Source organism: Cavia porcellus, unplaced genomic scaffold (assembly GCF_034190915.1).
Source record: "Cavia porcellus strain 051 isolate PalLab524CR breed Dunkin Hartley unplaced genomic scaffold, mCavPor4.1 scaffold_2, whole genome shotgun sequence".
In the NCBI taxonomy this organism is placed as follows: domain Eukaryota; kingdom Metazoa; phylum Chordata; class Mammalia; order Rodentia; family Caviidae; genus Cavia; species Cavia porcellus.
In genome coordinates, this window is record NW_026947485.1 from 111503430 (window position 1) to 111517362 (window position 13933).

At 38.8% G+C, this 13933-nt stretch overlaps 1 protein-coding gene across 1 annotated transcript in view; it reads left to right on the forward strand.

Annotated features, from left to right (window-relative positions):
• Tctn3 (tectonic family member 3) overlaps positions 1–13592 on the forward strand; it is a 30960-nt gene extending 17368 nt beyond the window's left edge. The window contains exon 14 of the mRNA XM_005008039.4: positions 4224–13592. Within this exon, the coding sequence (XP_005008096.1) occupies positions 4224–4460 (237 nt within the window). The 3' untranslated portion in view covers positions 4461–13592. The remainder of the gene's footprint in view (positions 1–4223) is intronic.
• The last annotated feature ends 341 nt before the right edge of the window (positions 13593–13933 follow it).

A 13933-nucleotide genomic window follows, 5' to 3' on the forward strand; every position in this document is an offset into this window, starting at 1 on the left:
TTTTTGTTGCGTTGAAAACACTGAAAATCCTCTCTCCTTTCTCAAAATACACAGTAAATCATTAACTATAATTACTGTGAATATCATGTTATTTATTCTATCATATTGTATGTGATATCTATTACCCATTCCCTCTATTACCTTCTTACCCTTTCCAGCCAAAGAAATTTTAAGTGAAGAATAAGTATTTAATTAGGAATAAAATGAACCCATCTCATTTAAAATACTTATTAATAAATGCGTGAATTAAGCATAGTCTTCAGGGATCCTCCTTATACTACAGTAGAAAGTGTAAAGTATCAGATCTGAATCTTAAGTAGCTCTGAGAGTTTTTGTCTTGTGATGATTTATCATTTGTTACTTTATATTGTATTGCTTTATATTTTCTTACTTGTTGTTTTGTTTTTTTGAGACATGGTCTCACTAAGCAGTTCAGGCTGGCCTTGAAGTCACTAAGTAGCCCAGGCTGGCTTCATACTCATGGTGATCCTCTTGCCTCAGCTTCACCAGAGCTAAAATTACAGGCGTGCATCATCACACCCAACTTGCAAAACTTGCTTGAGTGCTTCATCTCTATCAAAAACCATGCCTGGAGTTAGAGCAGTGAACAAGCTAGGTATCATCCCTGGATATTGGGAGGCAGTACTGTGGGAAGTCAGAACACAGCTGTAGAAATTAACTGCAGGTGCTGAGACCTGCCTCCACCCAGGACTGAGGGCTCTGAGTAGATGCCACTCAGGAGATTTAGGGTGCCACAAATGGTACATAAATGCTTGGATATGGAGGTAGAAAAAGAGTCAGGGATGACAGATAATGGATGTTTTCATTTTGTATATTTCATGCAGTTCTTTCGTATCTTGTATGTGATACCCTATTGACTATCCCCCAAAGTAATTTTGCTTTTGCATTAAGCCATGAATTTTTTTGCCGCCTCTTCTACCATTTTTGGTGGATATACTTGAGTTTTATTCATTTTTAGTTTTGCATTGCCTACAAAGTACCTGTGAGTATCCATCCTGAGATGAGCTTTACCAGTGACTTAAGATTGTAGGAATATGAAAGCTCATTTTCCTTACAAGTCCAAAAAACAAAACCAAAAAAACCAGACAAGCAAATCTCTGGTAAATTAAAGTTTCATAAACTCCCTCACCATCCTGCTTTTCATAAATTACTCTGCCCATTTATCTTTTAGCTGCTTATTCTGGTATTTACCTTGATTTCTAGCACCATATAGACATACCTGTTGCATGATCAGTTTCAGGGATAATGTATTCACTTTGTACTCTTATGAACTGAGCTTTGTTATTCTTCTACCCAACCCCATCATTCTCCTACATCAAAATACTTTATTAAACTAATATCTAGTCTTTCATTTTTATGACTGTGTAAACATTCATGCTGAGATAGGTAGCTCAATATTTATGCAACCTTTTATCTTTCCTAATATTTGTATTAACACATATTTCCTAATATTAATAATTAACTCCTTTTTCATTCCTAGTTTTCTTTAGTCGAATGGCTAAGACATTTCACACTCTCCAACACCTGTGTAAATGTCTCTCAGTGCAATTTTCAAACAGTTGAACTTACCATATAATCTATCAATTCCACTTTTTCCGATGTATCTTCATAGAGACCTCCATAACTAGTTACTACCCAACATTTGTCATAGAACTCAACAGTCATCTTGGGAATTCTTACTTCTTACTTGTGTAAGACTTACTGTTATTGGACACTATGTTTGTTTTACTATCTTGTTTTGGTGGACCTCAAATTGTAATGATCTTTATAAAAGGTGTAAATAAAGTATTTTTTTCTTTAGTTCATGCATCTAAAAATAACTTTATTCAACCATCTCATCATCATGTGTAACCTATCATTTGGCTAGGTATAAAATTCTAGATTGAAAACTATTTTCACACAAGATTTTGAAGACATTCTTCTCATTCAAATGTTACAGTTCCAAAAAGTATGCTTTTTTAGACTGGGAAAATAAGGGAGGATCACAAGTTTAAGCCCATCCTGGGCAAAGTAGTGAGACCCTGCCTCAAAATAAAAAATAAAAAAGGAGTTGGGGTTGTAGCTTAGTGTGAAAGCACTGAATTCAATCCCCATATGACAAAGAAAAAACTCTGCTTTTTATTTCTTCTAGTAGTCTTATATTTCCATAATATGAAGTCTTTTCTTCATTCATGACACTGATAATTTGTGGGTTTTCTTTATTCTTAGAACTCAGTTCTGCAATATTTATTATTACATGCTTAATAATTTTCCGCATTTTCTCTCTGTGTTTTTTGGGGGGACTATTACTAATCTGTGCAACTATTATGTGCTAATTAAAAAAATGTTTTTTGGTACTAGAGATTGAAACCACCCCCCTCACACTGAGCTGCATCCTTAACCCTTTTTATTTATCTTCAGACAGGGTCTTGCTACATCACTGAGCTGTCCAGGCAAGGCTTGACTTTGCAATATTCCTGCCCTCGATTCCTCAATTCAATTTTTTTGGAAAATTTTAAAAAGAATTAAGCAAATTGAGATCAATATATTAGTTATGTTACTAACAAGCACTAGATAGGTGGATATGGCTTGGCTATTTGGCAGTGGGTTTCCTTATGCAATACTACTGTACTCTTCCATCATGAGGCCAGTACCCCAACTCCAACAGCTTCTTGGAGTTGCTCCCCAGAGTCAGAATAGCACATTAATTAAGTGACTACCTAGGCAACACTGCACCTAAAACTGAAAATCCATTTCCTGTTCTAACTTGATCCCAAAGTATTTCTATCCTACCTTGTATAGTGTACCAGGAATTGTTTAAATAACACTGTTAATATACTTCACTAATATCAGATTTGCTTTAAAAATTAGATTTTTTCACTATAAAATTCCTGAGGAAAAATTAAGAGTCCTAACAATAAATCCTTTTGTAAATTAAAGCCTACTAAAATTCATTGCTTATAAAACTCCTAATTTTCTTTGTCTGGTTAGTCTCTGTGAGTTTTTGATGCCTGGCTAGAATCAGGGTTTTCTCTGCAACGTTAGTTTTGGCTGGCTATCCTTGGTTGTATATGGCTCTGAATCTCAAAATATTTGTTCTATGCCAAGTCACTTATGAGCTTCACTGGTCATAAAGAAAAATCAAAAGAATTAATGTGGCATGTAAGATTATCCTGCACTGGCTATACACTGTTTTAAAAATAAAAAATAAGCAAATGCAACCTCTGCAAAGGTTATTCGCGACAAAATTACATTAGCAGAGCTTAGTCTTTACTATGTTCAAAGACCACAACAGACAACATGTGCATCAGAATGGTAGAAAGTGAATGGAGAAAATCTTTATTCCAAGTTCCGAGGGACAATTTTGTACTCCGGTCAACGTTCGCCTGATAAGCATAGGAACAGAAATATGATTCCACTGTTTGACATCATCAATGGAGTCATATCCAAAAACCATGTCTATTAAATTAGGTATTTGCATTAGCTTGACAAGGTCCTTTCTCTTGGGAACATCTGTTTTATTTTACTTGAAATGGTGAGTTATTGGGAGGATCCTTTCTAACCCTGGAAGTCTTATGAACCTGGTTTGGTTTGGTTTCTGTTTAAGTCCACATTACTGAGTTCTTTTGCTTTTTCCATGAAATTTCACCTTACTTTACTGCTTCCACACTTTACATGTGTGTTGCTTCAGGACCTGCAGGCTTCTAAGGCCTAATAGAATACAGCTCCTAAGCACGTAACAGTAGCAGTTTTGCCCTCCTGCCTCACTGGTATCAGAAAGCCCCCCAGTTGGGTGCAACCAAGTCAGTCTTTAGGTATGTACAGTAGTACTTTGCTTCATGAACTCAATTCTCTCTACAATTCTGATCACAAACCAAACTGGACTAGAACCAAAATGAATTTCCACATAAGGTCAACTCTGAACTTAGCCACTGGATTTGATTCAGTTCTTTTCCAACTCAGTTTACAACCAGAATCATAAAATGGAACAAATCAAGTATGTGAACTGAGGTACCTAAATTTTCACAGTTCTGTCATGCACTATTGCCAAGAAATTCATTTTCTTATTTCTCATAGAAAGAAAACTCATAGGACCAAAGGGGAAGAGGGGTGTTTTCCTTAAAGCAATGTTTCATTCTTTCTTCAGGAAAAGTAATAAAGCCAACTTGGAGGCCTACATGAATGGGTATCAAGCAATAACCTCACTGATTTTCTTCCGATAGGTTTCCCAAGAAGGAACAGAAGTACCTTTGACAACTCTTATAAACTTCGTGGATATTACACAGAAGCCAGATCCTCCAAGAGGGCAACCCAAAATGGACTGGAAATTGCCATTTGACTTCTTCTTTCCTTTCAAAGTAGCATTCAACAAAGGGATAGTCTCTCAAAAAGGCTCACCTTCTCTCATCTTCATCCTGTGCCTCTTATTGCTTGGAGTTCTAAACCTAGAGACTAAGTGAAGAAACAGAGTAAGATTTAAGTTTTCCTTATGGGAAGCTCTGAGCATGCCAATTTATATCTTGACTACATAGATCAGTCTGTATTTGCTCATGACCAAAGGAGAGCATTTAGGAAAATATAATCTAATCAAAGGAATATTTGTACATGAAAGAAGGTATTTTAGGATAGCAGTAAAGAGTTGGGGCTGTTGGCAATTGCCTATAATTCCAGAACTCAGGAGGTTGAAATAGGGGATTGAGAGTTCAAAGTCATCCAGGATTATATGGCAAGACCTTATCCTTAATAAAAAGGAATGAAAGAAGGAAAGATAACAATATTTCATCTATAATAGCTATCCGCTTAGGGCTCTGCAGGCCAGTAAGTACACATTAGGTTATCTTCTCAAGCTAAGGAGGCAAAGACCCTTTCTCTAGCCCCTCCGGTTCTATTTTGCCTGAGCATAAAGGTTTGCCAGAAAATCTACTGCTTGCAGGCACTGTCAGGCCTAGCATGAATAACATGCTACCACACTCGCCCAGAGTGAACTAAGGAGTGACTGTCCTCTGGAGTCCAGAGGAGCTGACTATTGAGGCCAGAAAACTGCTGGCTGTGTATTTTGTCTAGCTTCTCTGCCAAGGTAGGGCCACATTGTCCAGGCAGGAGTTGGAAAGTAATCCTTTCCATTTGGTTTGCACAATGAATGTGGAATGCCTGCTCTTCTTTCTGTTAGCAAACAACCTTACCATTCATTTCTTCTTTCTTCATTGTGAGGAGAAGGAAAACACTGGCAGTTTTGTAATACTCTGTCCAGACCAAGGCAAAATTTAACAGCCCTGTGATATGCCTCAGTTTTTTGTCTTTGTTTTTCCTATGTTTGTGAGATTAAAAAAAAAAAAAATGAACTAGGCATGGTTGCACAGCACTCTGGGACACTGATGCAGTAGGAAAACAGGTTCAGGTCCACCATGGGCAACTTAGTGACTTAGTGTGGCCCTGTCTCAAAATATAAAAGGGGCTGGGCATGCAATTCAGTGTGAAAGCTCTTGAGTTCAGTACCCAGTACCACACACAAACAAAAAATTATAAACAGCATAGTAGCATTTAGGTAAAAAGACATAGATTCTTCTGGAGGACACTCCAGAGTCCCCGGTTTTATGTTAGTGACATCAGGGTTCAGCATGAAATCTGCCTTTTTTAAGTGCAAGGCAGTGGTAACTTATGAAGGGCATAGCCAACTGAGAAATTCTAGCATCCAAAGAAAATGGCTTGAAAGGGTAATTGTCTATTACTGTTTTTGAGTAGAGGAATTGGTTGAGAATTATAATAGAAAACTTGGAAAACAGGGAGCATATAAAGATTCATGCTATCCTTAAAACTGAAGAAAAATGTTGGTAGAAGGTTTATCATTAAGTTTATTTTAAACCATAAATTCCTTGTGTATGGAACTAAATATTAAAAAAAACTAGGATATAATAGAACTCTAGTGAAACATGGGAGTGTAAGTTACAACTCTTTCATGACCTGGCAGTTTTTGTGGGTGAAGGCAGACACTTAACACAGGATCACATCTGTTAAAGAAGCAGATGTTCACTGTAGCCTAGACTACTTAGGAGCAAGCTTTGAGGAGGAGTTGAGAGTGGAGCCAACAAGGCAGCATGGGTAGGCCTGGGAGTGGGAGGGAGTAGGTGATCCCAGGAGTCTAGAACAACTTGAAAGAAGACCCAGGGGTTCCAGGCTAGCAGATTGGGGAACTGAAGTGACTATAGTAGAAACACGGGACAAAACAGAGAAGATGGGAATTCATTATATGGGGACTTGAAAGGCAGGTAATGAGGACTGGGAACAGTTCATATTTTTTTCTCCAAGTGTATCAATACACTGACACTAAAATTGTCATCTAACAAGGCATGTTAAGGCAGTATACTTCATGAACAAAAACTGCTAATTATAAACACTGTCCTTGGCTGGCTTATTTTCTTGCTAGATTTCAAAGTCCCTGTACACTAATGAGTTCCTCTGGAAGAAGTAAAGTACTTGTGGCAGTAACCTCAAAGCTGCAGGAAGTGCTTCTCACGCGGGTGATTCCACACAGGGAAGCTGGTAGCTGCGAAGGTAAAGGTGCTGTCTGTACCAGCATCTGTTACACAGATACTTAACTGAGCAGCTCTGCCTCCAGGGGGATTTGTGGGTGGCAAAACTGACCACAAGGCTTTTAGAATATTTTAAGTTCTCCGGGTTTGTTTTAATAGAAAATAACTGTGTATGACAACTCAACCTAGTTTACGGGGCAGCAGACACAATCCAGTCAGAATGTACTGTGAGTCCTTTTCAGTGGACTACGGCCCCTGTACTCTTTTATTCAGATCCTTATTTCCATGCCCAACAGCTATAAGACCATTCTGTTCTTTTTTTTAAAAAATAGGAAGTGCTAAATTAAACAATTGCCAGAGTTCAATGTGTAATAATTTGCAGAAATAGGGATATAAATAAATGGTAAGATAATTCAAGGAAGATCATTAGAAAAAAAGATATTTATCTGTTTTGAAAGTACTACTCTCCAAAATGCTTAACATCGATAGAGAACACAGTGTATTTATTCCTTGAACTAATGATGTGGATACTTCCTTTATCAAGTGACCAGTCCCCATACCAAGGAATCAGTGATGGACAAACTAGATTACACCTTGGTCTTTTGAGGTATTCATCACATTTAGAAGCAGAGGGACTATGATTGTTATAACACTGGCCTTTAGGAGTAAAAATCATCAAGCTGTTTGTGGTTGTGAATCTGAGGCTCAAGAAGGATGTCTCTTACGTTCTGCATGGGCTTTAACTTGGTTTGCTGGTGTGTATCTTTATTATTTTTTTGGTCTTTTTCCTTTTTATCGGTACCAGGGATCAAACTCACGACTGCCTGCTTGCAAGGCAGGCGCTTATGCCGCTGAGCTAAATCCCCAGCCCGGTGTGTATCTTCTTTATCAAGTGAAAAAGCTACTCCTTGTGATGCAGTCTTCTTCTATCAGCAGTACTTCAAACAGCAGTACTTTGGACCTAGAATCCAGTGCTTTTTGTTCTTCATCATTCTTATGGCTAAAGTTTTTCAGGCTGAGTTTGAGGATGAGTAAGACACTGAGTTTGAAGGTGAGATTGTGGCACTCAGCCAGTTATTCTGAGTGTCTCAGCTCCTGGTATCTTTCAGGGTCATTTCGGGTAAGCAGGTTTTTGAGATGGAAAAATAAGATAATGTGTAATGATGTGCCTCCCTGGGCACCATTTCTGAAATTTATGTGTTAAGTTCATAATCTCTAGAGCCTCAAATTGAATTCCAAAATTGAAATCCCTGGTGTTCTTCTGGCTTCTGGCTTCATCTTTGCAAGCGTATTAATTTGGCCTTTTCTAGAGGGACCTGCATGCTTCTCCCATAGGGAGGCTAGACTGTTGAGAGGTGTAGAGGAATCAGATAAATCCTGGTAACAGAAAAAGCCAAAACCCTTTGTTACCATGAATCCTTCATCACTTTCTTTATTCTCTGCATCTCTTGGAGCTCCCTGGTCGTCCTTCTCTTGTTTCTGATCATTTTGAGTTCTGGCCCCATCCAGAGTAGAGCTCACTTCAGGCAGTCCTTCTAAGAAGTTCTTGTAAGGGGGTCGTGTCATTGTGACCAGAACTGTTCCCCTGTTTAACTCTCAAAGAGGTGCTTCAGGTTTCTCTTCGGTGGCTCATAGTCAGACTGAAATTTAGTTGAGGAATCTTGAAGAGGAATCTTGTTCCTCTTCATCTCATTACCATGGTTTTCTGGGCTGAACTTGAGGGTAAAGTGCTTGACCAGCTTGTGCCAGTTTTTCACAGCTCTGCCTTTAGTGTCTGTCAGGAGGTCCTTGAGATTCAGGTGGAGGGAAAAGATGACATCTCTTCATTCCTGGAATTTCTGTCCTAATTTCATCAAGTAATCCCTGGGGGCTGAGTATTTAGCTCAGCGGCATAAAGCACCTGCCTTGCAAGCAGGCAGTCCTGAGTTCGATCCCTGGTACCGATAAAAAGGAAAAAGACAAAAAAAAAAAAAAAAAAAAAAAAAAAAAGAAAAAAGAAAACCCCACAAATCCCTGTTATTTTGGGCTTCATTCAAAGTAGAGCAAACCATGTACTCCTATAGATATGGCGAGGCTGGACTTTTGGGAAACATCAAAGGAGTCAGACAAGTCCTAGCACCTGGAAAATATTAAACACTGCATTCAGTGAGTCCTGCAGCACTTCAGTCACTGCCTCTCATGCAGCTCCCTGGGCACCATGGGATTTTCCTCTTCCTGTTTCTGATCATCTTGAGTTTTACCTGCAGCTGTAGGAGAGGAGACATTGTGATCATTCTGTAGAATAGCAGTGGTGCTGGGAGGCTGCTGGGTGTCAGGTTTCAAGTCCTGCAGCCTTCATACCATCCTGCAAGCCATCCTGCAAGATGCCTTGTTTATTTTCCTGGTATAGTCCCTCTGTGCTGGATTGTTGTTTTCCATTTTGGTCTTCCAGGTTTTCTGGGTTGAGGTACTGACAAAGTGCTCTGCCAGCCTGCACCCATCAGCTAGATGCTGCTGGAGGCATTGTCCTGGATGGTGTTATGTGACCACCAGTGAGGAAGTCCTTGAGATGATTCTTGAGGAGAAATGACATATCTCTCACCAGTAGCTGCTGGTGAGAGCTGCTGTTAGCTCGCACAGTTCTCATTCCTTCGCTTGTATTCCTGTTCTCATTCTTTAGCTGTTCCACCAGTGACAGTTTGTGGGCCTGCTCCCTACTTCTAAGGCTCCAGCCTCTTCCTTCAGCACAGAATTGTTGTTGTCTTTGACATTTACATAGTTGTATTCCTGCCACTCATTGCCCAGGGAGTAAAGAGTAGCTTTTGGTGTAAGAAAAGTTGCTTTAGGTCTCAGAACTGTTTTTGCTGTCTTCTAGCTGAGAGTGCCATTTCTATGATACTCATTTCAGCCATTGGATCAGATGATCAGCTCAGGGATCCTGCTGTAATGACATCAGTGCCAGAAGAGGTACATTCAGCAACTTGTCATTTCTCCAGCTAATAGGAACATAGTAAGAGCTACTGATGTGGCTGTTGCATTCTCAGACATTAGGTACCGTAAACATTAGCCAACCTGGTAATATTCTGAGAGGTTGCCAGTCACTACTCTGAGACAGGTGCTGTAGCCCATCTGAGAACTCTAGGATATTAGGACGATGGTTTCTTTGGCTCTGTATGCACAGTTCCCAGCTCAGGACCAAGCACCAAGGAGGCTGTTAGTAGTGTTTACTTGCTTGCAAATCTGCCATCACTGTGAGGAAATTTCTGCCCATGAGTGCTCTCAGGGATGAGCTGCCTCTCCTTTTGGGGTTCTGCTCTGCCATGACCTTTTACATCTACTCCTTTACTTGTGGTTTCTCAGGATGTGGGCTCAGGACAGGCTCTTTTTCTTTTAGACTAGTTTTTTTACAATTACAGAGGAAAATGTCTAGCAATAGTTCTCTCTCCACAGTGGCTGTTATACCAGCACTTTAGTACCAGGCCAGATTGGACAGCAGCAGCTGGAAGTCAAAGTCTCACTGGCTGTAAACCAGCCCTAAAGCAATGCTCACATCCCCCCTCCATGAGAATGTGAGGCTGCACCAACCCATCCTCACTGCCTGCCTGCACAGACCTTGACTTGCTCCCAGGTCTTAGTGGCCAAATGCAAGACCTAGAGATCCTTGTAGTGGTAGAACTTGTCCGCTGGAAGAAGCAAACTCCCTCTGAAAATCCAACCTACCGCCCTAAGGCACCACCACAGCCACCTCTCCCAACAAATACTTGGGTACATTCTCCAGTTTGGCAGTCCTTTATGTATATACCTTAAAACTCATTCTTTTAAAGCATATAGTTCAGTTTTTCAAGTATATTCAATTATATAACTATCATCATTAAAGAAAAAACCCATACTTATTAGTGGGCACTTCCTAATTCCTTTCTCCCCCATACTCCCTGGCCATCACTAATACCCTTTGTCTATACTGAGTTTTCTATTCTGGACATCTCATATAAATGTAGTTATGTCTGGCTTCTTTCACTTAGCATAATATTTTCAAGTTTGACCCATGTTGTATGTATCAGTACTTTGTTCCTTTTATGGTGAATAATATTCTATTGTATAGATGTGTCACATTTTATTTATCCATTTATCAATTGAGGATTTGGGTTTTCACTTTTTGGTAACTATCAACAATTTGAACATTTATGTAAGTTTTTTTTTTTTTTTTTTTTTTTTTTTTTTTTGTGGTACCAGGTATCAAACTCACAACCTTGCGCTTGCCAGGCAGGCGCTTACGCCACTGAGCTAAATCCTCAGCCTTATATAAGTTTTGTGTGGATATTTTTCCATTCTTCTTGGATATGTATTCAGGAGAACTGTTCATACATATAATAACTTCATGTTTAACTTACTGAGGAGCTGCAGGACTACTTTTGAATGTGACCATAGTACTTTATAATCTCACCAGCAGTGTATAAGGGTTGCAGCTTCTCTATATCTTGTCCTACATTTGTCTTTTTAAATTTTAGCCATTCTAATGGGTAGTAAGTGGTGTCTCAGCTGATCGTGATGATGCACACCCCTAATCCCAGCACTTAGGAGGCTGAGACAAGACGATCCCTGAGAGAATTTGAGGTCAACCTGAGCTACACAGTAAGTTCAAGGCCAGCGTGAATTACATAGTGACACATTTTCTCAAAAAACAAAAGAAAAATAAAGTGATAGCTCATTATGATCATTGTGCTTTTTTAAACTGCAGGCTGGGCATAGTGACACGTGCCTGTAATCCCAGCATTTAGGAGGCTAAGGCAGAAGGATCACTGTGAATTTGAGGCCAACCTGGCCTGCAAAATGAGTTCAAGGCCAGTTTGAACTGCACAGTGAAACCCTGTCTCAAAAAAAAAAAAAAAAAAAGTAAGTAAACAAACAAATTGTGGCATAGAGATCTTACACACAAGTCAGCAAATCTGCTTTTCCAAAAAGTACATCCCAGTGTACTTTTCTTCTTTGTCTAATTAACTCATTAGCCCACTCTTCAAATACAAGCTGTTGACCATATCTTCAGTAAGATTTTATGATTATCTTATCTCAGTCCTCTCTCTGCAACAGACCTTCAAACTAATTATCTTATTCAGTTGAAAGACTGGTACACATTAGGACATATACTTAGTTTTCTCTACATTTTTTAGACCACCTATAGAATAATGCAGTCTTATTTCTCTCCCTTTATCCACAGATGTATATTATCCACCATTTAACTTATTGTATAAAGAATCTTTGTTGAAGTCATGTACTCAATTGAAGAAACAAGTTTTACTGAAAAGAAATATATAAAATTTGGGTAAAATGAAACCAATCCACTGCAGGTGTGGAGAAACAGGTACTCTCAAATACTTCTAGTTGGAATGTAAACTGACAGCAACTTAAAGAGAATGTGAAGTAGCAATCTGGTAATATACATCAAAATTTTTTAAAATGTTCATAAACTTTGATCCAACAGTTCTAGTTATTAGACATTGTGAAAGGAAAAAAAAATAAGACGTCTATATATTGGAAGGTTACGAACCACTGAAAATAGTGCATGACTGCTTTTATTGTAACAGAAAGCAAAGCAGGTGGAGCTGGAGATATGGCTCAGCAGCACATTGCCTTCCTGGCAAGTGCGAGGTTGTGAGTTGGATTCCTGGTACTGAAAAAAAAAGTAGAAAATAAAACGTGACAGATACTGTCTATGATCCTATTTATTATTTGAGATAGGGTCTCACTATGTAGTTTATAGTAGCCTTGCACTATGTATCCCAGGCTAGTGTCAAACTCATGGTGATCCTCCTACCTCAGCCTCCTGAGTGCTAGAATTATAAGAAATGTGATACCAGTTTTATAAATTGGTATGTATATGTACCTGCTTAGGCAAACAAAATCTGGAAGAGTATATGCAAAAGGATTTTTATAATCAGAGAATATAGGCCATTCCCATGAGCTGATGCAAGCCATGTGGGGCCCAGGAAGAGAAACAAGCCAATTTGCCCTTCTCGTTAGTTGGAAGAAGCCATGCTGGCCTGGGAGGAGTAACATGAAGCCAGCTCACCCTTTCTGTGAGTCAACTGGTGTGTGCAGATGGATACAAGAACCACTCTCCAACCCCATAAGCAACTGGCTGATTCAGAGGACAGGCTGAGTTGATAGTATCCAAGGTACCAAAAGAACTTAATGGTTGTATTGTCTGACTTTGCAGTAGTCAAACAATTAGGCCAGTAGTCTGGGCATCTGTTAAGAAGATAACGGTATGCGGTATAGGATTTCCTTCTGTCTTGTTTTGAAATCCAACATTTTTCTCAGTTTTGTTGTTTTGTTTTTGTTGTATTCAGTGTTCTATTTTGTTTAGTTTATCATGTCTGATAGTATGGGCAACAATTTTGAACATAATAAGAGGCATTATGGTAGTCATTGATTTCCTGTTATCCTGTTTAAAATCCTGTATCACTTTCACTGTTTTGATTGGCTTTTTCTGTTTTGTTTGGTTTTATTCTCTCTAAAGTATGCTTTCACTCTTTTAATTGGTTTTATTCTGCTTTGCTTGATTTGATTATGTCTGATGGTGTGGATAGGTATTTTGAAGAAAACGAGATATTACAGTAGCCATTGTTTATTTCCTATTATCTTATTTTGAAGTTGTGTCTCGCTTTCATTGTTCTGATTGTTCTGATTTCATTGTTTCTTTATTCTGTTTTGTTTAGATTTTATTCTCTTTAAAAGAGAAAATAAAACTTTTGAGAAAAAGATATTTACTCTATAAAAAGAACAGCTATTTATTGTATGTAGGAATGTTCAGCATTTACACATCCCTTTCCTGTTCTATCAATGTGTCTAGCATTCTAGGCCTGTCTAACAATGACTGTCCCAGTGTGTCTGCTATGAGTCTTTATAAGAATGCTGATTCCTGGGTCCTGCCCCCAGAACTTCTAATTCACTGGTGGAAGAGGAGGCTGGAAGTAAAGATTCTAAAAATCTGTATTTTTTTTTAAAGGGTTTCTTGGTGCTTCTGATTTAAAAACCAGATGCAGCCTGGTTTTAAAGCAATAAAGTGGTATGTTACATACTGTGGCTGAAACTGGTTTCACTAAGTGTCCCATCACTGCCAATTCATGAATACATCTATTCTTTAAGCATTCCCATAACTCAGCACTCGGCTAAAAGGGTAGGTTACATGCCAGGTATGACCTTCCTTTCTCTGCCTCAGCCACGGTACAAGAATGCAGTCCTGTACCATGTGAGGCCAGGAAGATGTTGTCTCTCAGATACACTGAACCGAGACTAAAAGTCAGGATTGGACACTAATTGGAAGAAATTTTTAGGGTTGAGGAACTCATTTTATACTAAATGTTCACTAAGTGGAAAGTTAACTTAAAGGGGGGAAAAATAAAACGTGTGAAAAGAATATAAAC